This window comes from Leuciscus leuciscus (genome assembly GCF_965113295.1).
Source record: "Leuciscus leuciscus genome assembly, chromosome: 11".
NCBI classification, from domain to species: Eukaryota; Metazoa; Chordata; class Actinopteri; order Cypriniformes; family Leuciscidae; genus Leuciscus; species Leuciscus leuciscus.
The window spans coordinates 28,299,958-28,327,539 of record NC_138735.1 but is presented as its reverse complement, the minus strand read 5'-3'; the positions used below and the strand labels follow the sequence as shown (position 1 = coordinate 28,327,539).

The 27,582-nt window shown below is 35.2% G+C and overlaps 3 protein-coding genes and 1 long non-coding RNA gene across 7 annotated transcripts in view; 3 read left to right on the top strand and 1 right to left on the bottom strand.

The window, feature by feature from the left end:
* Nucleotides 1-1,653: 1,653 nt before the first annotated feature.
* Nucleotides 1,654-5,765, top strand: LOC309509427 (UDP-glucuronosyltransferase 2A2-like). 2 transcript variants are annotated; one of them, XM_082184130.1, is made up of 2 exons: nt 1,654-1,784; nt 3,330-5,765. In XM_082184130.1, the coding sequence occupies exon 2, from the start codon at nt 3,336-3,338 to the stop codon at nt 4,938-4,940; it is 1,605 nt and encodes a 534-aa protein (XP_082040256.1). In that variant the 5' UTR covers nt 1,654-1,784; nt 3,330-3,335; the 3' UTR covers nt 4,941-5,765. The 2 variants fall into 2 exon arrangements, with proteins under 2 accessions (XP_082040256.1, XP_082040255.1); XM_082184129.1 differs by lacking the exon at nt 1,654-1,784 and adding an exon at nt 1,791-2,986 and having other exon boundaries at nt 3,038-5,765.
* Nucleotides 5,602-27,157, bottom strand: LOC309509453 (receptor activity-modifying protein 1). 3 transcript variants are annotated; one of them, XM_082184186.1, is made up of 6 exons: nt 27,106-27,157; nt 8,600-8,635; nt 7,900-7,962; nt 7,792-7,821; nt 7,549-7,696; nt 5,602-6,428 (listed from the first exon to the last, which is right to left on the bottom strand). In XM_082184186.1, the coding sequence occupies exons 1-6, from the start codon at nt 27,140-27,142 to the stop codon at nt 6,185-6,187; spliced, it is 558 nt and encodes a 185-aa protein (XP_082040312.1). In that variant the 5' UTR covers nt 27,143-27,157; the 3' UTR covers nt 5,602-6,184. The 3 variants fall into 3 exon arrangements, with proteins under 3 accessions (XP_082040312.1, XP_082040313.1, XP_082040311.1); XM_082184187.1 differs by lacking the exon at nt 27,106-27,157 and adding an exon at nt 19,532-19,846; XM_082184185.1 differs by lacking the exon at nt 27,106-27,157 and adding an exon at nt 8,900-8,998.
* Nucleotides 17,760-22,823, top strand: ccr10 (chemokine (C-C motif) receptor 10). The gene is made up of 2 exons (XM_082184166.1): nt 17,760-17,965; nt 21,218-22,823. The coding sequence occupies exon 2, from the start codon at nt 21,220-21,222 to the stop codon at nt 22,462-22,464; it is 1,245 nt and encodes a 414-aa protein (XP_082040292.1). The 5' UTR covers nt 17,760-17,965; nt 21,218-21,219; the 3' UTR covers nt 22,465-22,823.
* LOC309509462 overlaps nt 25,260-27,582 on the top strand; it is a 31,828-nt gene continuing 29,505 nt past the window's right edge. The window contains exon 1 of the long non-coding RNA XR_014209906.1: nt 25,260-26,611. This is a non-coding gene — a long non-coding RNA (uncharacterized lncRNA). The remainder of the gene's footprint in view (nt 26,612-27,582) is intronic.

Sequence of the window (27,582 nt, the reverse complement as noted above, 5' to 3'; positions counted from 1 at the left end):
ATTGGTCAGCAGAATGTTTCTTTTTTGTTGAAAATCTCTTATCGAATATAAACTAAACAACACACATTTGTTTAATGACTTATGATTAATTTGGACCATTTTCAGTCTTTCATGATGCATTTTAACATTTCCATTCACTTAAACATATCAAATGTGGCTACCATCTCTTTTAACTAACATTTTTGACACGTTTCGACATGTATTGTTTTTATATAATTATTGATTGTGGTTCAAGAGGGCAAACATTCAGATGTTTTTGTGACACAACCACTGACTCATAAATGAAGCCTTTCATCCATTCATGAGCGATAGTCAAACTGGTCCAAATCATAAATGAATCATATCAGACAAGTGTGTTCAGTGGTGTTAGTCTCCATTATAGTATCACTGGCCTTTCAACGTGAACATGAAAAACCTTAAACGTGTACTCATACAGTTGATATCGATTCAAGTTCAGTTAGTGTTCATTTGTAAATATCGCCACCCTGTGGCCTTATGCTGTTACTACTAAATGACAGTTTTGCTCGAGATAAATATGACATTGTTAAAAAAAAAAAATAACACAAAATCAGTAATCTAAGACTTGCCTGCACCAACTAGTAATATACATATAGAACAAGAAAATGATGTAGAACACATTTTATACTTAGGTTATAGGCTAGCCTACCGTAACAGTCGTGTGATGCGATGTAAACTTACAAATTAAAAATTAACCAAACGATCACCTTACTTGGCAAAATGCAGGTCGAAGTTTACAATCTCCTCAATGGTGTTTGTATTTCTACTTCAAAGTTGCACGCAGTACTGAATGTCCATGACTTTATAGTCAAGTTTACCAACGGCTCACCGCTCTCGATGTGCGCATGCCCAATGCATTTTCTTCCTTAATACGTCATATTTGATGGAATATTTCAAAAAAGTAATCTTATAATTTTAACATTAACATTAAATAGCATTTATTAGAAAGCTATCGTACTCCTTTTTGTCGTTAACCATTTATTAACAACAGTTAGGCTACAGAAGATTATGAATTGGCTAGGCCTACTTTAAAAACTGTTGATAAAACACCATGTGGACTATAATAAATGTCACATATATATTTTTTGAGTGATTTTTTATAATTTTTTATAATTTAAAACCCATTTGCTCCCATGTGGTTATAACAGCTAATCATGTATTAACATCATGTCCTTATATTATTAAATCATAATGGAGAATTTTTTTCACAAATGAAGAAAGCGTGATGACAACACCCGTGACAAAGGCCATTTTTAAAGTAACCCACTGAAGTAAAGGTAAAATATTAACTTTAAACATATTTAAAGGTAAATTAAAAACTTTTTCAACATGGTGTTAAAAAGAGCCTCTTACTCTAAACTTTGACCTTGAAAGTATTTTTCCACAACTTCTTGTATTTTGAAGCATTGATAACACCAATGACAAGAAATCAAAAAGGACAAACATCCATTAAATTATTTATGTACTGTTTTTTGTTTGTACTTTTTTGCTTCTCTCTTGACATACTGGAGGTGATAGCATTTGTTTTGTCGTATATGTTGAAAACCCTTCGAAAAAATGTTCCCTGCTTTAGGTCCTGGAGGAGGTTTTTGTGAAACAGAAGCACACGCTTCTCACACAAACTCAAACACACTGCTGCGTTAACAACGCCTACTTTCCTGGGATTACCTCCACTGTGATGCAACACTAAAGCTGGATCTGGACTTGGAACCAGACTGAACAAACCCTCATTTCACCACAAAGAAGAAGAGAGGCAACAGAAGAAGGTAAAAGAGCTTTATTAAGTTTCAATGCAACAGTAAAGAACCTTTACCATATTACTATCTGATTGTACAGTTTGTGTTGCAGTACAATTGTCTTAAAATGTTAAAAGAACTTTTACGTTGCACACTAAAAGCCTTTTTTCTTTTGCATGTTTCACATGAAGGAATACCAGTTTATAGGCTACAACATTAAATCTTTCTGCAAAACCTCAGTGCTTAACAAGTCACATCTGCTTTGAATCACACGGCCTGTTCAGGGATTTAGAAACATTTTGTGTCTATTCAAGCACTCAAGCGTGAAGTATTTTCCAGGGTAGAGGAATGAGTTACACACTGAAAATAAAAAGCTTTGGTGTAGGATTTTTTCACGCAGATTGGAAATTTCACAATTACAAATAAACAGCAGGTAACACATTGATATTTTTAAGAATAAAGACTGAAATCATTTGTAAAACATAGGCTACTCCAATGATCTTTGTTTACTTTGTAAAGTGCACTTTAAAATAAGGTCCCATTAGTTAACGTCAGTCAATGCATTAACTAAAAGCAATACAGTACATTAGTTACAATATTTCTTCATCTTTGTTAATGAAAAAAATAAAAAGTTAGTTTATGTTACCTTGGGTTCATTAAACAATATTAACAGATACAACATTGTTATTAATAAATGCTTTAGAAGTATTCATGTTAACTAGTGTTACCAAAGAATGTGTTGGATTGTGAAGAAACAGATACAGAAACAGTTTTTGTTGATGAAATTACAGTTTAATTGTGTCATATTTGGGCAAGTTCACCCAAAAATGAAAATTCTGTCAGTAATTACTCACCCTCATGTCGTTCCAAACCTGTAAGACTTTCGTTCATCTTCGGAACACAAAAATATCTTTTTAATGAAATCTGAGAACTTTCTGGCCCTCCATTGACAGCTACGCAACTACCATTTTGACGCTTCAAAAAGTTCATAAAGAGATCGTAAAACTAATCCATATTAATTGAGCGGTTTAGTCCAAATTTTCTGAAGAGACTCAATCGCTTTATATGATGAACAGAATGAATTAATGCTTTCATTCACATATAAACGTTCATCAACATACTCATCAGTTGTGGTAAACAGAAGCTCAAACATGTTCGCTTGACGTGCGAGAACCAATGAGGTTCATTCTCGTGTTACGCATCACGTTTGAGCTTCAGCAAGAACCAATGAGGTTCATTCTTGTGTTACGCATCACGTTTGAGCTTCAGCAAGAACCAATGAGGTTCATCCTCGTGTTACGCATCACGTTTGAGCTTCGGCAAGAGGTTTGTTTGCGCACGTCAAGCAGGTTCGGTTAAGCTTCTGTTCGCTATCAATGTTTATATGTGAACAAAAGCCCAAATTCAGTCTGACAGAAAGCTCTTAGATTTCATCAAAAAGATCTTTATGATGAACAAAAGTCTTGCAGGTTTGGAACGACATGAGGGTGGGTAATTAATGACAGAATTTTCATATTTGGGTGAACTAACCCTTTAAATCTGTCTTGTAAACATTAGTGTTTTTATGTGCCCTAGGGAGCGATGAAGGTCCTCAAAGCTTCACACTGTCTTCTGGCTCTATCTATACTCTTCGCCACCGATCTTCCCTCCGCTCTGGCTGGAAAGATCCTTGTTTTCCCAGTAGACGGAAGCCACTGGGTCAACATGAACATACTGATTGGCGTCCTTCACTCCAGCGGCCACGAGGTCACCGTGGTGCGAACCGCCAGCAGCTGGTACGTCAAGGAGGATTCCCCGCACTACACGGCCATAACCGTGACCCTCCCGGAGCCCATTAACATCGAGCAGCCAGATTTCTTCATCTCGTTCCTGAGTGAAATGCTCAAGATACAGGAACGAGGAGGATCCCCGCTTGCATTCGTGCAGTTCTATTGGCAGATGCTGACGAATCTCTACAACATGCATCGGCAGGCAAGTCAGCTGGTTGTGGAGATTTTCGAAAACCCTGTGCTGATGAAACAGCTGTACGAGGGACGTTACGACGTGGTCCTTACCGACCCGGGTCTGCCTACGGGTGTGCTGGTGGCTCATAAACTCGGATTACCCATGGTGTACAATGTGAGATGGATCACGAGTGGAGAAGGGCACTTTGTTGTCGCACCTTCTCCGGTTTCATACGTCCCTGCAGCAGGGAGCCAGCTATCGAACCACATGTCCTTTGGGGAACGAGTCAAGAATCTCTTCCATTATGTGCTGAACATGTACATCGACCAGTTCATTGTCAGACCAGAGTATGACAAACTAGTCGCACGCTACTTTGGACCCGAAACTGATTTCTACCACTTGCTGCAAGGTGCGGATATTTGGCTCATGAGGTCGGATTTCGTCTTCGAGTTCCCGCGTCCAACCATGCCCAACATCATCTACATCGGAGGCTTCCAGTGCAAACCCTCCAAGCCATTACCGCCAGACCTGGAGGAGTTTGTGAAAGGTTCAGGTGAACACGGGGTGGTTGTAATGTCACTAGGTACGCTCGTGAAAGCTCTTCCTAGTGAAATCACGTCTAAAATCGCTGCCGGATTTGCTCAGCTTCCCCAGCGAGTCATATGGAGGCACTTAGGAGAACGTCCTCATAATCTGGGCAACAACACTCTTCTGGTTAATTGGTTTCCTCAGAACGACTTGCTTGGTCACCCGAAAACACGTGCATTTGTTGCTCACGGTGGAACGAATGGCATTTATGAGTCTATCTACCATGGTGTTCCAGTGGTTGGGATTCCCTTGCTTTTTGACCAATTCGAGAATATGTTGCGTCTCCAGGTACGAGGGGCCGCTAAAGTACTCGACGCTACCAAACTGGACAGCCAGAGCTTTATGGCGGCAGTGCAGGAAGTTTTACATCAGCCATCATACAGGGAAAACATGCAGCGTCTGTCTAGGTTACACAAAGACCAGCCTACACAACCTCAGGATAGCGCCCTCTTTTGGATAGAGTATGTAATGCGGCACAAGGGAGCAGCACATTTACGCACTGAGTCTTATAAGATGCCCTGGTACTCATATCACTCTTTAGACGTAATGGCATTTTTGCTAGCAGTGGTGCTGACAGTAGGGGGAGCTGTGATTCTTACAATACGCTATTTGTGTTTGTGTCTGTGCAGGAGAAAGAAATCAAAACTTGAGTGAAGCATTAATGAACATAAATAATATTTGATGAACAATAACACTTTCTATGAAGTATGTATTTATAATGTATTGTAAGGGTATTCCTAAGGCATTATAATGCGTGTGTATACTCTCATGCATAAGTATAAACGCTATTTATACCATTTTAATCTTTAATTAGGGTATGATGTATAACACGCGATGAACACCATGTTATATCCATTTAATTTAGAATGGATTATAAATCCTATATATATATAATATATTCATCTTTGCATTGCTTAAGATCTGCACAGTATCTAACTACATTTAATACGTGTTTTTTACTGCTTAAAGTAAAGCGACAAATACAGTTTTCTTGGTAAAGGCTTTATAATGTGCTCATACTTATTTAGAAGTGCTGCTTGTTTGCTTTTAGTAAAAGTAAAAAAGGCTAGATCTCTTTTTAAACAGCCATAGATATTATAAAGTGGTAATGAGACATTAAACATAAGGAAAACTTATCTTAATGTGAAAAAGATATAAGATTTTTTTACTATACTATTTGTTGTTATATAATAAGATATATTTATATAATTATATTATGCTTGTATATATAAACTATATATATATTCATGAGAATAATTACATATTATGCCAATGCATGCATTGTAATGTACTAATACTCTTATAATGCATTAAATACAGGCTTCATAATGAGAAAAGTGTCCCCCAGAATTTTGTTTAATGGTTTTTTAGGTTTACAGTTGTGACCAAGTTGCTATACATTTTCAAATTGTATTAATAGCTGTAAACTGATATACATCAATATGAATAAAGTCTAGCAGGGCATTCTGTTTTTCAGAATTAATAGTTCAGAGTCACAATATATTTATATCATGATCATAAATCAGACTATTAGTCAAAAGTGTGTAGAAAAATCACACACCCACTGCGTCTCTTTTATTTACAATAATTACATCATGAAGCACATGAATTTATACACTTGCGAGTTGACTTTAAAGGGACAGTTCCCTTTAAAACTGGGTCATCATTCACCCTCAATTCTTTCCAATCTTGTATTATTTTTTATCTTCTACAAAACACAAAAGAAAATATTTTGAATAATGTTAGGGTTCAGACATCAACTTCAAAATATCTTCTTTAGAAGAATGAAATGCATACAGGTTTTGGAATGACATAAGGGTGAGCAAGTGATGACAGCATTTTTATTTTTGAGTGAAATATCACTTTAACTCATTTAAGCTGGGGGATAATTGCTAAAGTCAGTCCCTTAAACTACTCTTCCAGACCACAACGTACACTATGAAGGGTATGAGGAGGATGGGCAGCAGTGTGGCTACGAGCACGACTCCAGCCGGTGCGTCAGATAAATCCTCTTCATCGCTACAAAGGCTGAAGTACTGCTGATGTATCTTGACGAACAGCTGCTCCACCACACGATTAGGGTAGTAGCATCTTAAAACACTGGATACAAGCTCCATACACTCAGTTAACTTGTTGTAGCTTCTGGAAGTAGGAGAAAGAGATACAAAGTGAGTTGTGTGACAAGAGTTTCTGTACAAAAACAAACAAACACACACACACACACACACACACACACACGGGAATCCATCAAAAATGAATGGGGGGGGGATGCATTGGATTGATCAAACGTGACATATTTCAAATAATTGCTGTTCTTTTGAACTTTCTTTTCATCAAAGAATCCTGAAAAAATGTATCACGGGTTCCCCATAAATATGAAGCAGCACAACTATTTTCAACATTGATAATAATAAGAAATTTAGATTTTGAGCAGCAAATCATCATATTGGAATGATTCGTGAAGGATCATATGACACTGAAGACTGAAGTAATGATGCTGAAAATTCAGCTTTGATCTTAAATTGAAATACTATCTCACAATATTACTTTTTTTTGTATTTTTGATTAAATGCATGCAGTTTCGGTAAAAGTCTTTACTGACCCCAAACTTTTGAACGGTAGTGTTAGTGTAGATTAGAATTTTGCACTGAATTACAACACGCTAAAGGAAGCACTACCGTTTTTTTTTAAGTGCATTTGTCCATAAGTGCATGGCACAAATCACTCAAATCACTCTGGTTCACAACAAAAACACACTCTTATCTATGTTTACGTAGAAAACGGAAACGTCTCTCATTGTTTAATGGACCAGAAGGTCTCTCAGTCTCATAGTTAGCAATCAGGTTTCAAGATTAGCTCAGCTCTTCTACACACATCCTTCAATTGTTTCTCTGACCATTTCCTTTCTTTGTGTATTTGCCATGTAGCTATGCATTTCACATTTCTCAGTAGCACTTGTGCAGAAGATAAGCACTGTATAGAAACGTTAATTTTAGAATGTGTTGCACAGCAATCAAAAGCGATTCAAAACGAGCCAGAATAAAAATATTCAATGTGATGGTTTTCAAAAAGCAACATAAAAAATGCATATGAAAATTACAAAAAGCATGACGGTAAACAGATCAAATCCTTGCTTAATAAATCAACAAAGCATCATCAAAGCAATGTTAGCTCCTTTGGTTTTGAAAAAATCAGTTTATATAGAAATATGGTGTAGTTTGTCATTTTAAGTAAAGTCACAGGTGAAAAAGCTCTGGCTTACCTTATCACCATCTCCATATTACACCAGTTCTCTTTTCCAAGTGCACTCATGTTGTAATTGAAAGTCACACAGCACAGTTCCTCGGTATAATTCTTCAACAGCTCCTCATAACAGTGACTGTAGAGAAAGTCTTGATTCTGAAAACCCTCTGAGCCACAGGAGATTCATTTAATAGTGACACAAGCGATCTTTAAAGTCTAATAGCTCACATACTCCCTAAAAAGTGTCACAAAACTCACTTACCGTTGTCCTCATACGTGACGTTGTATGTCTCTGAAAGAGTGAAAAATGTGATTATGAATGTGCTCGCGATGAGATGATGGAGGTGTAAATAATGCTGACATTACGTACCCTTGCTTAAAGATACATTTAGTTCTTTCTGTGTATTTTCAGTTTGGACTCTGAGACTCTTATCTGGAGAAAAAAAGAACATTAAGGATAATTTTCTATTTCTATAATTGACGCATTTCAATATAGGGTGAATAATGGATTAAGTAAAGTGTTTAAGTAAAAAAAAAAAAAAAAAAAAACTTTAGAGTTCTTAGTGGATTTGTAATGTATTACATTACAAATCCATCTTTCAGAAATTAAATCTTTTTTACAGAAACTTAAGTTTAATTTGTTAAACTTAAAATAATTTTTTATTATTTTAGTGCGCCAAGAGCCACACTGTTGAGTGCAATTTACATCTTATGGATTATGACAATTTTCTTTCATCCAAATTATAATCAGAAAGAAATAAGAAACATCTTATTGCTCAGATGTTCCCTTTTCATAGCTCATCAGACTTTATTCAATTATATAATCTTTGTCTCATCCTAAAATGATATATAGAAAAAGAGATATTTACATGCACTAAGAGTATAAAGATATATAATGAACATATCAAAGAAATGTTTGAGTTCATATTGAGATATCTCACATGTGATTACAGATTTGAAACATTGAGACATGAGATTTTTGAGAAGAGTAAGTGAGAAGTAGGAGATTTAAGCAAAGGTCTCTGTTTATGTCTAGGAGAAATAACTGAGAAATGTAGTTGGTCCCTTACCTCCAGAAGCGGTTCTGTTATCTTGTGTCATTTGACCTGAGAATATAGAAATCAGCATTTTAATGATCATCCATGTTGCTATAGACATTCGTTAACACTACAATTTCTTATGATAAATCTGTTCTTATGCTATCAGGTTGGTAGTTTGGTAGCTCAAAAGTCAATGGTTAAAAGAAAGGCTTGTAATGTGGTTTCATGTCTCCTGGATAACATCTTGAATGTCCAAAAATTGATGGCATCACTGTCAGATGTTCATTCTGAGGTAAACTCATGGGTTATCTTAGATCTTAGATCTCCTACCACAGGTCAGAGACGAATCCAGCAACAGCAAAAGTAGTCCAGAGAGATAAAACATAGTGCAAGACAAATAAAGAATGGCAGCTACAGAGTGAGTGAGCTGTTAAGTGAATCAATGGACGTGACTTTCCTGTGGCTGGAGCATTTAACAGGAGAAACAAAAGAGGGGAGGAACACAGGGAGACTGTGCTTGTGTGTGTGTGTGTGTGTGTGTGTGTCTGGCTAAAGGAAATACCCCACCCATTACAATCCTCTCGGAGTTCATGGATAGTTTGGGATGAGACATTTCTTAGAGCTCCATTACTGGAAACATGCAGGAGTGTCTGTGTGTGCATATAGTGGAGCCAGAGCAATTGCCTTCCTACCCTGATAAGAGTTTTCTCAGTGGACAGTGGGAATTATACAACTTAATTATAGGATTACATGATTCCTACCGCTAATTTCAAATGGCTTTTCAACATAACTTTCATGATGTAAGTATATGTTTTAGTATCAGATATGTTTCATTAGCATTCAATGCAAAACTTGGCCATTTGGTTTTTCTCTTAGAAAAAAGGGTTACATTTTTTTTCTCAGTTTTAAAGAACCCTTTATGGTAAAAAGGTTCTAAATAAGGAGAAAGATTTTGATTGTTTAAAAGCTTATTTTTATTTATTTTTGTGATAAAAATATATTTACAATCTGCTTAACTGATGAAATTTGTATCAAAATTAAAAATGAATTAAAACAAAATCTATAAATTGATCCCCATGATGGAAACCACCACATATGAAGTGCCTGACTGAACCCTTTAAGGTTCGAACCCTTTCTTCTAAGAGTGCGGTTATACGTGTATTCTATATGATTGTTGATTATCGTTAGATTGGCTAAGCATGTATGTGTCAGTGTGGTAAATGCACTCTATTTCCGACCTAGAATCGCCCCCACGTTGGCTAACATGTTATAAGTTTTGTACCGGGGTTTCAGAGACACATTTTGTTTCCGCTATGTTAAGACAAATGACTATAAATCAACTTTTATTTTTTACTTTCCCTATTTTATAGCATTAGTAAATGATATCTTTTGTCTGTGAAAGACAGCTTGTATTATAAAAGAAATAAACATCTCTTGAATTCACCACTTCTTTTGATTCGTGAATAATTTATTGCACTAGAATTAAATTTTTACCACAATTTCAGTGTAAGCGGCCTCTTGTGGTTTTCGAAGTGTGACTCAAACTTTAGAGCTTTGCTGTTTTATATTTCCTTTCAGACTGACACCTTTCCCTAATTTCTGTCTTTAAACTGTACAGTGCATTAATAGTGCTGGCAGTTATGCTGTAGCCACCGCTAATTTTCATTCTCTTGCTGACGGAAATAAAAATAAGTTATGTAATGAACAGTAATTGTTTTTTTTTTACAGTTGCTCTTATGTCTAACCAAATTACCGTACATAGTATTCACACAGTATTCTGAGATAAATAAAGCTTTCCATCATAATGCAATCATCATTACAGTGACAGGAACATTGAGAGAGTCAGAGTAATCCAACATTATCATCATGGTAATATAAATAAACACACTTCCCAGAAACCATAACCTGTTTGTTAAGTGAATTATGAGAGAAAATACATTTCACATAATGCACACTACATGTTTTTATACATTTGAACAGCTGAAAGATGCTAATTCTCATGATGAAATGCACGTGCATGTAAGGGACAACATTTAGCTGAAGGCGAAGGACTAAGCCATTCCAGTGAATGTGAAAAATATATTTTTAGTTAATATTTAGGGTGAATTCAGACAATTTTTCCTCGTCATCTTAAAGGAAAAAGTGTCCCAATCATCCTAAATTCACCCTACGTCTACTCTAGACAAATGAAAAAAACTGAAGAAATGAAGAAACAATGAAGTGTAAAAAAAAAAAAAAAATCACTTCTATTAAAACGTTCTTAAATTCAGATTATATTATATAGTTAATAAAATATAACAGCTGAAACGCCACGATGTCACCAGCACAAATAGCAGGATTAAGACATTTCTTGGGACGTTCTTCAATTGCATGATCATTACAAAAATATGAACCTTTTTGCTGACCATTTGTAGCAGTTACAGCTTTTATGCTTTAAGCAGTAAAATGGACAGCTAATATCATACATGATGTAATGCAATAAACTATAAATGCAAAAAGACGCAAGAACATTCAACACAGAATTTAATTTTCATTTGCAACACATAATTTTTTTGTTTTGCAATGTTTTTTTGCATCCGCTCAAGACGTGCCGTCAGGGGATCTCCAAACCCAGGAGTCTATATTTAAACATACATGCGGCTGATTTGTGTGAGGTTGCATGTTTTTTGCGGAGAATCGTTATTCTGAACACACGAGAGACATGCAACAAGCTTGACATTCTTTATCTACAAGGTCTTATATTGTCAACAAATCAAAAGAAGAGATTTAATTTATCATTTTTGTTCATATTAATCCAAATAAATAAAACAAGCCCACTCTAATGATGAATCTATTTAAAGAAAACTTTAAATTAACATTTGCAATAGATTTGCGTGGCTGATCGTATAGTTTTCACAGTCTAAAAACTGTCATTACATCAAAAACAAGTATGGTGAGGTTTAAAAGTATGAAATTACACTAAAGGTTTTTAGATTTTAGATTTTCTTTTGTATTTAAACCTAGAAATAAACTGAAATAAATGTATTTATTTAAAAAATATATATATAAACGTATGAGATAAAAAACAAATACTAAAGAAATTCTCAATTTCATGTTTAATAAGAATAATATTAATAATACACTTTATTTATAGAGCACTTTTAAAGCTGCATAGTATAAAGTGCTATAAGAAAGGTAAAACAAGCTTCACAAAATAGGGAGACATAATAAAACAAACACAATATACTACATAAAAAAACACAATATACTACATAAAAAAGATCCAAAACACACAAAAATAATTCACAAAGTAATAAAAGCAAAGTCTATACATATAATTTTTTTTTTTTTTTTTTTACTTTTTGTATCATTTGACAGGCTATTTCATAACTTTAGAGCCTTCACTGCAAAAGCTCTGTCACAGACATCTAACTTTTAATAAAGTTTTAAAAGTTCCGCTAAATACTTTGGCTCCAAACCATGTAGTGCTTTACATGTCAATAATAATATCTTAAAATCAATCCTAAAATGAATTGGTAACCAATGCAATGAAGCTAAAACTGGAGTAATATTATTAAAAGACCTAGTTCGTGACAGTGGCATTTTGTACTATTGAAGCAGTGATAAAACATGTAGATTTAAAGTAGAAAACTTTAAACTCGCCTTGGAAATATGTCATAACTGATAAGAACACGACTGAACCAACTTATTAATGTGATATTCAAAATTCAAATTGGTGTCAAAATAACACCCAATTTTTTCACTGCCTGCTGAATATTGGGGAACACCTTATTATGATGCTCCATCTGACCGATTATCACAACTTTGTAAGATGAATCAGTATTTAATTGCAGAAAATGTCAAGCCATCGAGTTTTTTATATCTGCTAAGCATGCTTGGAGGAAATCTAAGCTTGGAAGATCATTGGATATCTTAGCAGTGAAAACTATATTATGTTTCCGGATTACGGATCCAAGAGCTAACCTATAAATTGAAAACAAAAATGGTCCTAACAGGGAGCCCTGCATAACCCCACAGTTGCTTTTTACTAATTTACTGTTAAACTGATAATATAATATGAGGAAAGTGTTTTAATAAAAAAATATATAAAACAGAAGCATTTTCACTAGTGGTATCAGACTTTTGGACATCAGTTTATTTAGATCTTATAATACCTAAAAACTAAAAAGTCTTCAGGATGAAACAATCAAATAACCACTAGCGTTACATATACATTTAGTCAACAAGTTGGTTGTTATATTTAAATATATATGTCTATTTTTTTGTTTGTTTCTCAGTTGTTTAGATTGATAACTGTGCAGACTCCTGCCTATATTGTTGCTGTAAACTGTGATTTTTGACATGAAATAAATAACACTCCAGGTAAAGAGTCAAAATGCAAAAGGACTCATTTCTGCAGTCACTCACAGGAAATGGGCTACAACTGGTATGGCAGTGTTGCCACTACTAAACATCTGTCACATCCTGTCACATATTACACAAAAAGCTGCCCTATAGTCAAGTCAAGTCATCTTCATTTATATAGCGCTTTTAACAATGTGGATTGTTCCAAAGCGGCTTTACAGAGATACAAGGATAGTTTAAAGTAACAGAGATTGTTTTGGCTTTATAGCAGTTCTTGAATAAAGTTATTTTCCAGCTAAAGTTAATTTGATTGATTCACTTCGGTCACAACGATTATTAGTTATCAACTCAGGGGTCGCCAACACAACTCTACACAGACTTTAAACACGAAACCTGTGAGAACGCTGATGGTGTGCACATGCGTATTACGAGTTCAGTCTATTGGTATGCGCGTTTGAATATCTGTGCGCAGGTTTGTAATTCCCTACAAACCAAGCCTTAAAAAACTACTTGTCCGGCCTTAACATTTTGATACAGAATTGTATCACTTCGGGGTAGATACGCGAACCGAATTTTCCCGACAACGCTTTATCTGTAGAGTGGTAAAGGGATCCTCCATAAGGAGAAACTAGTTGGCACTTTAGCACCCCGCTATGTCATCGGGTCCAGGCGCAGGTCCTTCATCAGATCTGGATGAAGCCTGGATCCGGCAGGCTGTGGAAAAAACCTTGGGATAAACAAAAACACTAAAATTAGCGTAGATGCCATTCTACTTATGATGTAATGAGTACATCAGGATTTATGGGAAGTGTTCCCGTTTCCGGCTGACCTAATCTATGCAGCCTAACATTGAATTATAGAAGTCTATAATGTGTTATGTGTATGCTAGGTCAAAGAGATGTGTATCCTTCTATCCTTTTTATGGGCACAGTTGTCTGAATGGCATCCAGGACTCTGCGCAAACAGTCCCATGTGTGCATGTCTAAATGCATCCAGCAGCCTGTATCTGTGAGGAAATGCTCTGTCCATGGCCAAAAACAAGATAAAAATAAAAGAAAAAACTCAAAATGAAAAACACAGCATAAGTGAAAATGCTGATCTGAAAACCTAGTATCCTTTTAGGGTGTGAAATTAACAACCGCCACCAGCCAAATGTGGCCGCATTTTACGCAGTTGTGGGCAATTTTGCTTATTCGCGTATTTTGCTTATCTGGTGACCTGTAAGATGTCTAAAACTAACAAAAATGAAAGAACAATGTTTGCATTTATCTACTGAGTTGAATTAATCTATTAAAGAGTTGAATTAATCTGCTTTATTGTATTGAGTGAACTTAAAATGTCAAGTTGCCATGCATTAAAATGAATTAAAATCATTGCAACAATGATCTATTTAGATAATAGCTTTTTAAATTTTTATTGTCTTGCACAGTTGCACAGTCCTGTGCAGAGTTGTTGTTGTAATAGATTGATGACACAAACCCTCACGGGACATTCAATAAAACTATGTATTTCTGGGAAGAGGGTAAATTGGGCTGTACCACAAAATCATGTGTTTTGACGACAAAAAAAAACAAACAAAAAAAAAAAAACATTTATCCAACCTGCTGCTGTGCTTGTTGGTTTGCATCACACATAATAATTAATATCAGAAAAATCATAATATAAAAGCTCCATAATATAAAAATCATCAAATAAAAGCTCCATAATATAAAAGTTCCTAAAGGTCCCTTCAGAATAGCAAGTAAACCAAGTTAATCTTTTTTTCTCCAGCAGAATTTACTTGATCTGAGTACAGATTTACATTCAGCAAGCACTGTCATTGCTTTTTTTTTACTTGTCCAGTTGCACCAAGTGAGCACACTTCCTGTGCCACTCGATAACGCACCTCTTGCTGAGACAACATTGAAGCGGTTGCACAAAATAGCTCATAAGCCCAGAGTGTTTCATTTAATTTCACCCATACTGCTAACGACTTGATCACAATCACATACAACTTAGTTTAAAATCACATAGGCCTAAAGCATGAAATGCAGAATGCAACAAATATATAAAAAAAAGGATTTTGCAATAAAAAAGCATAATTCAAAAGTGTACGAGTGCTTTATAAATGATTATGTCGAAATGAAAGTTTAGTTTTCAGGCATCTTTTGTGTGATGTTAGAAGTATATTTTGATGTTATCGAAACACTGACTCTAAAACCTAGTTAGCAGCCGTTCTGGTTACTGCCACCATAACCAGCTATCGCTCCTCACATGAAGGCTTTTCATAAAGTTTGATGCTAGCATATTGTACAAATTAAACTTCTCGGAGCAGTCATTTACATCGAAAACCTCATGCCAGCAGTTTGCAGCCTAAAGTAAATCCAATACCTGCCACAACAAAAAACAAGGTCAAATGTAATGCATGTGTGTGTGTGTGTGTGTGTTTCTAATGAACTGTGCATGCTTCAAGTAAACATTGTACCCATCAACGACCAAGCCAACCACAAACTACTGAAAACAAAACAGAGAAACGGGTGGGAAAGAGAGAGAAAGGGTGGAGAGAGAAGATGTGCCATCTGAGAGTCATGTGAATTTCACTCTCTTCACAATTTACCCAGACTGAAAATTGAAAAATACACAAGCGCGCACATGCACACACACACACACACACACGCACACACACACACAAACAAACTCAAAGGCACAAAAAGGATAGGGATCATGTTCTGTCAGCTGGTCATTATTGCAAATTAAGTGATTAAGTAAATAGTAAAAAATTTACTATTTGATACTGACCAATTGAATGAACATTAAGCTTATTATATATACTTACCACAAAAGTAAATAACTGGACTTGAAAATTGAACTGAAATGAAATTTAATAGAATTTTCTCAAATATAAGATATTTGAGAAAATGCTTTACCTACTTTGTTCTGCAAAGATAATGCTTCACATTTACAAGTTTAAAAGGTTGTGGTGTTTTGTTGCTGCGCTCATACACCCTTGTAGAGCTGACCTCAGATTCCACTGATTAAAACCTACAATGTAACCACAGTATACCCTAGATGGTCTCTGCGCTTTGGGGAACCAGTATGACATTCTTCTGAACTCAAGACCAACCCAAAACATCCAGACCAGTTAAACAAACATCTCTCATGCCAGATGTCAAAATGTCAGATGTCAAATACATGTCACTCACAATGAACTGCTATCAAACATCTGCTGGCAAATGTCAGTGAATTATATTTAATATGGAAAATAATGTTAAATATACATATATAAATTATTTATTTAATTATACACACACAGACACATAGGCCTATATATATATATATATATATAAATCATCTGACTCCATAAATGAAAAAGGTTTTAATGATATCTGACCATCATTAAATGTGAGCCAATGTTTGATTATTCCTTTTAACTCTTTACTTATATTTTACCCATTCATATTAGGAAGCTATGTCGCTCAGAGGTCCTCACGCCTTCTGTTTAACGCGGGTCTCACGATCACAAGCTCGTCAGTTTTGGTCACTCAACAGAGGTAATTGGCTATATACCTGAGATCGGTCGCATTCACGCTTACACAATCAAAGATACTTTGGTATAGCCCCCGTGATTGCATACACTAGAAATTAAAGTAACCTTTACTTCAGTAGAGGTATGGCCACTACTACAGATATAAGTCAACCAACATTACTCATCTTTTGGATTGGCCATGCCGTGGTTTCCAACGCACACTTATCTAAAGTAACATTAAATTAAAACAGAGGTGACACACAGCATTTTTGCAGTACTAAACGGAAATTCACTTCTTGTCTTTGCGAACCACGTCGACTTGAATAAGTGCCAAATATTAGTCGTCACTAATCTGACGTGTTAACTGATGTAAACTTGTGGTAACATTCAAATCCGTTTAATCTATTTGGGAAAACAATTTCAGAGTCAGTCGGAAAAAAATCTAATGTAACAATATATTATGTCAGGTAAATGTATCATGCCAATTTCATAATCAGTTCAAAGATAATAAATACAAAACATCAAATGCTCTGGCATGAAGAGAGAAGATGCAAACCTGACATTATAAAATACATATATAAAATACACTCCGCATCACGGGCTGATTTGAGTTACAAATCGAGCTGAACCTTCTTCAGCATCTCCCTAAATACTCAGATCAAGGCAGAAACCTCTTTTCAAATGTAAACATGAGTTCACGGTGGGAACTTGCATTAATCACCGTCCCAGACTTACTAGCAGTTAACAAGATATCTCTAATCTCTCACATCTTATTACCTTTTTGGTTTACTTCTGTGGGAATGAGACCTTTGTACCAGTCGCACTGAGACATTTCAAATGATACCAAACATGTATAATACTGTGTGATAATTGTTCATATTAAACCATATAGATTTTTGGGTGAATTCAGGTAGGGATGGGTGAAGGGAATGATGTGTACATTGGGACGTGATCAACTCAAGTGTGATCGTGCCTCGACTGGGGATGGTAAAATATAGCAAGAGAGTTCATATGTTAATTTCCTTTGTTTTCTCAGAGAGTAGCCCTCTCTTCCAGTTTCTCCAGTCTTACATTTTTTCTGCTTATTACAGATTATTTGATGCAGCAAGTTCAGATTGCTGATAAGAAAAACTTAAGAAAATACACCAATGCAACGTGCAACATGCACAGCGATGGCATGAAATGACACAAGATGTGCATATATTAATGTGGATATCACCACTGTGCTTATTTAAGTTTTACAGATATTTTGGTTTTCGCATCAATCTTAGGGTGTTCTACCAAGAAATCAACAACCTTACTTAAACACGCCTCCTTCTGAGAAGTTTATCGGTTTCTTTGTGCTTTGGATGTTTTGGTGTGAAATGTGGGGCAATGCAAAGTCAGCAGAACAAAGAAGTGAAAGCCCAAATAGGCAGAGCAGCATCCTTCTCTCAGAGTGACACTTGCCCACCAAACAGCAGAGAACTTCAGATGCAAACCACTGAGGTCTGAATTACATAGAAGATACTCATAACACAAGAGGTCCTGAAGATCTGCACTCAGAGGTGAGTCAAAGCAGGTTTGTCCTATTGAATTTGAAACTTATCAGGTTAACAGATGTCCACGCACACTAAGCATTATGATAGATAGATAGATATTTCTTCACACTGATTCTGCATTATTATCTGTGATTTATGCTGAAATAAAAAAATGTTTTGCAGACATATACTATTTCCATTTCAAATAAATATATTTTAATAATATTGGTTGTTAATAGTTTTATTTCTATTAACAATCATATTCATGTCTATGATTTTTTTGACAGAACCTATGGTTTAGTATACTAACGCATGATGTATGCATGCATGTATGTGTATATATATGTATTTATATATATAAATTAAAATGTATTTCCTCCACATTTATTAAAAAATATTTTACTTGAATGTAAATTATATCGATGCAGAAAGATTGATATACTGTTTTTATAATTATTGACTTAAATGTAAAAAATGCTGCACCTAATAATAATTAAATTAACAATCATTGTTCACGTCTTAACTACAAATTGCAAAGAAATATTTTTTGTTACTGTATTTTTTACCAGGTTTGCTCATTAAAGGGTCAATACTTTAAATACAGAGCACAAAATAGAATGATAAAATATTTTATAAATAAAAATGTATACACTGTTCATTAATTATGACAAAAACAATTACAAAAAAAATTGTATTCAGAGATGAATGTGCATGTTTTTATATATTAAAACATACTTTTTCTGTCCCGTTCTTTTCATTGCTGCAACTGATAAAATGTTGACTTTTCACCATCATATGCGAAATAATAAAATATCTTGATATTCTGGTTCAGACTTTAACAAAAATTCAAAAGTATTAAAAATATATATTTAAATATGTAGCCTACATTTATAATTTTCTCTCTGAAAATTACATTATTTAACTGCCACACAATTTTAAGAGTTAAGAAGTGTTGCTTGCAACCCTTGCTTCTGTTTTTTATTTGCTCATTAAAATTGACCATTGTTCTTCCATAGTAGTATCATACATTTGTAGATCATGGTAACTCGGTAACCATGCATGGCTCTTCACTACCACAGTAAAACAACAACAACAACAACAACAAAACTGTAGGTTCTCTCTGGGTTCTCTATAAACCTATTGAATGTGTTATCAAAAACAGTAGCCCAAACATTTAGTATAAATATAAATGCAAAATAAATAAATGCAAAAAAGAAGACAAAGAAAAACTGCCATAGCTTCCAAACAAAAACATAGTGTAATTACATTGCATTGCACCCTTTAAGACATTTAATACAGGCCTACATGACTGTATTAATATAAATATAATTAATCTATTTATAGAATGTGCTTAGCGGGCACCACGTTCATATAAAACCCGTTAAACTGAACTTACGAATCATTCAAACAAATTCAAAGCACCATAACTTTGCCACTATATCGGTTAATCAATATCAACACCTTCAAAAGCAAACTCAAGAGTAAAAAAAGTTTAAAATGATGGTGCATTTTATTTAAAGCACCGTTTATGAAAACACATTTCATGTATTATATCCCTAATTGTTTTGATTGGGTAAATGTTTGATCGCTTACGGTTGTTTCTGAGGCTGAATATGAATAGCCATAGGCTTTAACATCTGATGCGGTCCTGAGTTTCTTCATCATCCTCACAAGCAGAGAGCCACACACACAGCAGCCTATCTCTCCACAGAAACATCTCTCACTTCATTCTGCTCTTTTTTATCTTCACTTCTGCTCAAATAGAGAGCAAATAAAGACCCCGTTCCTCGTGATGGGTTTTTAAAGCGCGTTGGCACGCGATGCTGACTGAAAGCACGAACGGGATGTCAGATTCACGCCAACGTCTGTCTGACTGTGACACGCGATGAGTATTGGAATGAGTACAATTTCACTTTAGACGTTATTTAAAGATTTTTAACATAGATATTGCGTGATCCCATTCACCACAAAAACACACCTGAAACTAAAGGTGACATTTAATCCCTGATACATCTGTCTCCAGTGTGGCGCGGGTAACTATAGTTACTGTTGTTATTGTGAGCCGCACGACTTCACGATCTTGTTTTTCTAGCGTGGTTTTGCAGTTCTAAAGAAAAAGTATTTTTTGTTTGTCTTCTTTTTTTCCTTAAAAAAATAAAAAAAACATCCAAAAAACCCCCTAATGAATCGTATACAAATATATAAGACTCTATTGGATGTTCAAAAATATATTTTATTTTATTTGTTTAAATGTAGCCTACGTGTAAACAATCAGAATAAACATGAAGACATACATACATTATATATATATATATATATATATATATATATACACATATACATATAAACTTGCAACCAGTCAATGAAACCCCCGTGCATCCCAAAACACTTTTTAGTGCCATTTACTAAAACAACGCATACATTTATTATTGGTTCAATTTAAAAACCGTAATAAAAAAGCTGTGCTGAGACGTGAAGATGTGTTCAGAATAGTAGCCTAGGCTATTTATTTTCCAGCATTCTTTGGTTATTTATTTTCCAGCATTTTTTTAAACCTACAATACTCCTTTTTACATTACATTTTACATAAAAATTTGCTACAAAATCTGCTGGATAGTCAGTGCTAAAGTTACGACATTTTTACAGAAGCAGCCAAGCAGGGAACCCGTAATTAAATCAATCACTACACAAGGAAACCGCTCAGATTTCTGCCCTTTTAATGCCACACATGTGAGACTGTGAAGATCTCAAGATGATTGATGTCTAACTAACCCGAACTGGTTTAATTAAAAAGAAAAAAAATCTACTAAATGTGTAACTTGTGTAACACTATTGTTTACATGGTAATTTTATCATCTCTGATTTGCTCAGTTAGAGATTATTCACGCCATAGTTTAGAAACATGACCTTTAAAGAGCGCCTCTAGTGGAAAGCATGCAACAAAACAACAGCATTGACGTCACCTTAACCCTCGTCTTAACATTATGAAATGAAAGATTCATATAACATTATAAACAATATAAAAGTTATTCCTACATTTACTTTATAAACAAGCAAAAATGTAGACATATTTGAAATTACAATAAAAAGCCTTATACTTCCTAAAAAGTATGAACTACCAATGAGAGCGCACAAGGCACGAAGTGTTTCTTTTAGAAAACGTTATGTTGATCATTCAGAGGCGTTAGAAATTCATGTAAATAGGCTTTATATGGTTCACCTTCCACACAATAAGCACACCTGATGAACGGTTTCCGCTTCTCTCCCATGTTTTTACAGGTATGGCGAGCTTTGGTTCAACTACAGAAGATTTCATGTTATATGGCCTAACCATCGACTATGGGTTTGACAACTACACTGAAGTTGGCTTGACCGATGACAACCTCACTGAGGTTTGTGAAGCCAGCAGCGAGCAGGAGCTGACCATCACTGCTGTCCAGACCACCATCTTCATCATCGTCTTCATCTTAGGTGTAACTGGAAACGGGCTGGTCATTGCAACCTTCGCGCTGTACCGCCGTCTACGTCTGCGCTGCATGACCGACGTCTTCCTCTTCTTCCTGGCTCTGTCTGACATGCTGCTTCTGCTGACTCTTCCGTTACAGACGGGAGAGACGCTGATCGGCAGCTGGGAGTTCGGAGAGGCCATGTGCAAGCTAAACCGTGGCATGTACGCCATCAACACCTACAGCGGTCTGCTGTTTTTAGCGTGTATTAGTGTTGATCGCTATTTAGTGGTGGTTCGCACCAGGGCCGTGCGTAAGATGAGTTCTGGCACGCTGTTTTACAGCACACTGTCTGCGTTAGGCGTCACAGTAACCTCAGTCTTGCTGAGCCTGCCAGACCTGCGCTTCAGCTCCATAGACACTAACATGGGTTCAAACATGTGCGATATGAAAGTTTGGGGCGATGAAGTGAGTAAATGGAAGCTGTGGGCCCAGATAGCGAAGATCGCAGGATTCTGCATCCCTTGCGTGGCGATGGTGGTGTGTTACGGTGCGATCGGACGCGTGCTGATCCGTGCCGGTGGGAAATGCTGGCGTAGACAGAGGACCCTGCGTTTGATGGCATTGCTGGTGGTTCTTTTCCTGGTTTTCCAGCTACCGTACACTGTGGTGCTGCTGTTTAAAGTATTCACACCCACACCGAAACTCTGCGACGAGTGGACCAGGTTCCACTTGCAGGAAAACGTGACACGCAATCTGGCCTACGTGAGGTGCTGCCTGAACCCTTTGCTGTATGCGCTGGTTGGCGTCCGATTCCGAAACGACATCATCAGGCTGTTGACGGATGCCGGGTGTGTGTGCGCGTGTGTGTCCTATGTAACACCTCATCATGAAAACGGAAGCTCTGTAACACCGTCCTCTCCGGCTGCAACCTTGCTTTCACCCGTCTCTTCTACTTACCCATCCGTGAAGAAAACACCTGCCCCGGACACACCTGCCGCAAACACTGCCCAAACGTTCACTTTTCCCACAACTATATCTGGAAAAGGGACTTCGGTCATGAGCTGGTGTCATCAATGACTTAGATATCAGACGATCTGAAATAAAACCAGAATGAGATACAATGTGCATGTGCACAAAAAAAATATATTTCACTGCTAACAATATAGCTAAAATCTTACTGAGGCTCATGATGTATGCTTTTTGATGTATTTTTCTTTATTTTAAGATTTCTATGTTAGACTAAGGTTTCTATAACAACAATTTCTAAATTTCAGATATTTTTCTTTTCATTTCATTTCATTTTCCTCTTAGACTTCCAACAACAGCTACAGAATTTCATTCTATCAAGTGAGGACATTATGTAATACAAAAAAACAATTGCTGTAAATATATTGTGCACACATTTTTTAACCATTAAAATAAATCCTTTTGTTGTATATGTGTTATTCTCTGCTGTTTCAATCTCATTTCTGTATCTTCTCTTTACCTGTATTCACTGCTACTGACAGAAACTGCAAGAGAGAGAATATAGCTATAAATTAAAACATTTTATAATGATTTCATAATGATGAGTTGAAATAAATGGAAATCTATGAAAATAAATTTCTTTGAGCACTTTATTATTTTATTCATTTTGAATATCTAAAAAAAATAAAGCAGGCATTTTATCAGCATGTTAGCGCCACCTTGAGGTGAAATCTGAGAAATAAAATATTGGATGAACTTTGGCATAAACTAATAAAAGTGATATTTATTAAGGTTTATTAAGGCTGAAAAGATAGCAGTGACTTAACTAAATTTTACCTCGACCATTTACAACTGACACTAAAGTAAAACGTGTTCTTTTCTACATGCATAAACCCATTTTTTACCATCATGATATACCGTTAATGATAATTTCAACTTTTTCGAAGCCGAATATGAAACAAATCAAATATCAAACATCGAGCCAACTTTGTTGCACTGCCTGTTCCAGTTTGTTTCTCATGCATATTTTTATCTGACAACCTAAAGTAGATTAACAGAAGGTAAAACGCTGTTTATCACTGTAAAGGGTGGAAGTTGAAAAAGCAATATTCACAAGCGTCAATCGGCATACTTTGCACACAGTAAGTTAAAAGTATTCAAAACAGTAACTAAGTTATCTGTTACACAATTTTGGATTTATGAACTATAAATATTCAGGTGTATCACTGCATCATAAACGTAGGCCTACCTGTCTTGTTTACATGCAGTGCGGTCGGATCCTTCTTGCTGATGCTAAATGTTTATTTTACTGACTTTTAGTATTTTGTTCTTCACATAGCTTTACTTACACATTTTGTTATCAAGCTTACGTGTCTTTTTCTTCAAAGAAATGCATTTGTTATGCAGTTTATTCATACATCATCGATTCATCCGGATACAGATGATGACGGAGCCTCAGGTAAAGTCAGCGCAGTGACACAATCTCACAGCAGAGGGCGCTGATGAGCATGATGAATTGCGTTAATCGTCATGGTTTTTCTAACTATTCAAATGAACTTTAACTAATGATCTTTTAAGTGTTATTTAATTAAGTAATGCTAGTTAATTTTATTAATGAAAGTTAACAGATATGTGTTAAAGTTGTAATTGATTTGGGACATATGACAATATATGATGGAAAAAGAGAAGAGTTATTTGTAATAGCTATTCAATTAAAGGAAAATCTTTTTTTGTGTGTTATTTCTTTTCTTCAAAATGCTGGCGCCACCAAATCTGAGTTAAGAAGTAAAATAATTGGCGTGAACCCAGTTGGGTGGGATAAACTAATTTTAATGATAATATAATAATATTATAATACAAATATATATAGATACGTAGTTTGTACTTTACTTAAGAAACCCTTTCAAGAATTTTTGCTCTACTACGTTTATTATTAGGGCTTAAAATATATCAGTGACTTAAATCCATTTCTCAATTTAGCTTCCACTAGATGGCGCTAAAGTGAGTTCTGACCATAGACTGTAAAACAAATTCTGACACATATTAGCGACTTCTGATCAGCTTCTGAAACATAGAGCTGAAGTCACTTTTTTGAAACAGTCAAAGTTAAAGTATTAACGTACAATGTCCTCTTATAAGTATGAGCCCAAGTCATTGCAAGCTTTAGGTTTCAGGGTCCCCGGCTTGATTTCCAACTGGTATACCTGACAGCTCTTTTCCAAAGCCAAACAAGGTAAGTCATTCATTTTATATATATATTTTTAAATTATTAGTTATTCATTTTTAAAGTTTTTTTTTATTATTATTATTATTTATCAATATTTGTAATATCTTTGTTTATGTAGGCTAGTCACTTTATTGAGTAGGTAAACGTAAACTTTAATCTGGGATTCGAACCCACGAGTTTGCGTTGCCAGCGTCGTTCTCTCTATTACTTGAGCTAATAGCAGAATGATACATAAGAAGCCAAATTAAGTCATATAAGGTGGAGTTACAGTTTGTATGACGCCGTTCGCTAGAGACCCGCCCCCATCCAGGTGCATTTTTGATTGCGCTGTCCGTCAACCAATAAGGAAACTGCAAAGAACATTACGTCATCTAGCTCCAATGAGCTATTTTTAATTGTTTCATTCCTTTTTCACATCGATATTAAGTCTGAAAATAAAGATATGGCAGATATAGTGAGAGTAAAGTGCAACACCGCTTTTAGACTTTTTAGAAAACCAAAAACGTGTCACAAAAAAAAAGCCCGTTTGAGATGCGCCTTGTCTTGCCTGGGAATTGGTCGAGAGCAGGAGGCTGTAGTGAGGGAACTAGTGCAGTTTATCATATGGTACACTGAGGTCATCTGGTGGTGAAAACGATGACTAGCACCAACAAAACTGGTTCTAAAAAAAATATTCATGACAATGTATTTATTAGTTTGTTTGTTTTAAAGAAGTAAATGTTCAAATGTTTAAAGAACATTTGTGAAATAAATAATAATTAAAAAAAGTTATGCAAATCAAGCTTTTTGACACAAGCTTCAGAGCATCTGCATCTAATGTAACATTATTAATGTCATCGCTGTCACATCACAGTATGTCAGAAACTGGAAACAAATGAAATGTCTTCAATGAATGGAAGATAAAAAGCAGCAGTAATCAAACGAGCTCTAGGCCTATATACAAAATATGTGACACTTCAATTTTTCACTGACAACTGGAGCGTGTTTCAATTTTGTTTTTGTATTTATCTATTACAGAATATGATGCCTGAAATTTCTCTGAGAGAATATGAGATACAGATGGAGGAGTGGAAGGCTATGAAGAAAATGCCCGGACTGGAACCAGGGACTGGAACAGAGAACATCGCCATCATTGAGCATCAGTGTCTCAATTTCCATTTTTCCAATTTGGAAAACTCTGAAGTTGTGGTTACGCCTCGTTTAACCCCGAGAGAACCTTCAGAGGACAACATGCAAAGCAAGAACAAGGGAAGAATCATGGCCTTCTTCCAACGATCATGGCAGGCCATAAAACAGGGTTTCACCCGCTGCCTTTGGCCCAACGAAGTTCCATATGAACTACTCTACTGTAGTTGAAAATAATGTAGAAAAAGATCAGCTATGTAACACTGTAACTTGTAACACTTGTAAAAGCCCTTTCATCTTTTTTTAAGCTTTCACAGCTAAAAATATATATGAAATCAGAAAAATAAGATATGTTTTTTTCTCTATTTTTAGTTCGCTATGTTAGACTAGAATGTTAGGTTTCATTAACAAAAATGACAAAATTACAGCCATTTTTCTAACTTGGACTTCCAACAACAGCACTGACTCTCTGAAACTTCACCAACCAAAGACAAGTCAGCAAACACAGACAGATTAAATGATTCACAGCAGAGCATTAATTTTGGGTAAAAAAAGGCTTTTTCATTAATATCTATCAAGTGAGGACATTAATCCAAAAAACAATTGCTGTAAATAAATTGTGCACAAAACGTTTTACCATTAAAATACCTTGTACCTTTACCTTTTGTTGAATATGTGTTATTCTCTGCTATTTCAATCTCAATTTATATTGTTATATATATATTATATAAAAAAAAAACCTAAGTAACATTTGCTGAACAAATGTAAAAACGATTTAGTCACTCTTGTCATGTTTTACGTGTCATGTGATCTGGTCTGGTAGATTCAAGCACATTCTCGAATGTTTTCCGTATGTCTGTGTCATCATCAAACAGATTTTTGTGGAATTATGAAAAAGTTGGAAAAGTTTTGTAGTTAAAATGGAGTTATAAAACTGATTCATTTCTTCTTTGTTTGCCATATCTTTAATTTTCAATGTAAACACCAATCTTATTAATATATTCCCTCTGTGATTTACCAATAAAAATGTTGTAATGTGACAGATGTGTAATATTCCCAAATATTTTCCACTTGTTTATTAATTTTCTTGTTGAAAATGTACACTTTCGCACGCAGATTACATCACTCACTATACACTAGGCTATAGCACAATCTGTTATCCTTTATTTCACAAGACTAAACAAATCTCACATAAGCCTAAAGGTAATTATTTGATAGGAAGTAAGTGGTCATTTAACATTAAAGTGATTAAACACAGTGATGTTAAACCAAAAGAACCAACATTATAGCTCATTTTATCTTGTAACTTTATATACGGTCAGTGGATACAATAGGAATACGTGTTTTTTGTAATAATAACTTCAACTTCATATACTGAGATTTCACATAAAACAACTTACGACAAAAACAGGAACACACTGAAAATTGTAAATCCATCAAACGTTGGAAGTTTTCTGGCTCACCCTGAAAAATGTACAAATATAAATGGAGTATGAATAGAGAATCCTTTGTATTGATGTAATGTTGTTCTCCTTCACAAAAATCTAGAAGCTGAGTGGAATCTCTATCAATCAATCAATCAAAACTTTATTTATAGAGCACTTTAAAATCCAAAATGGACACAAAGTGCTGTACAATAAAAATAAATTAATACATAAAAGCCCTAAATACAAGGCTCACACAACCCATAAAATACAAATAAAAACACTAACAAACCATACATTGAAACAATACCATCAATAAAACATAAATTGTCAGTTTCCGTTATCAAAGTCCAAAGAATAGAGGTGGGTTTTAAGAAGAGACTTAAAAACAGACAATGAAGATGCCTGTCTAATGTGCAGAGGTAAATTGTTCCACAATGTAGGAGCTGCTAC

Bases quoted from the DNA above. Each gene is read 5' to 3' on its own strand.
- ccr10 (XM_082184166.1), top strand. From the start codon at position 21,220: ATGGCGAGCTTTGGTTCAACTACAGAAGATTTCATGTTATATGGCCTA.
- LOC309509453 (XM_082184185.1), bottom strand. From the start codon at position 8,954: ATGTTTTATCTCTCTGGACTACTTTTGCTGTTGCTGGATTCGTCTCTG. The intron at 7,963-8,599 runs GTAAGGGACCAA...TTTTTTCTCCAG, and splicing joins TAACAGAACCGCTTCTGGAG to ATAAGAGTCTCAGAGTCCAA. The intron at 7,697-7,791 runs GTAAGTGAGTTT...CCTGTGGCTCAG, and splicing joins CGTCACGTATGAGGACAACG to AGGGTTTTCAGAATCAAGAC.
- LOC309509427 (XM_082184130.1), top strand. From the start codon at position 3,336: ATGAAGGTCCTCAAAGCTTCACACTGTCTTCTGGCTCTATCTATACTC.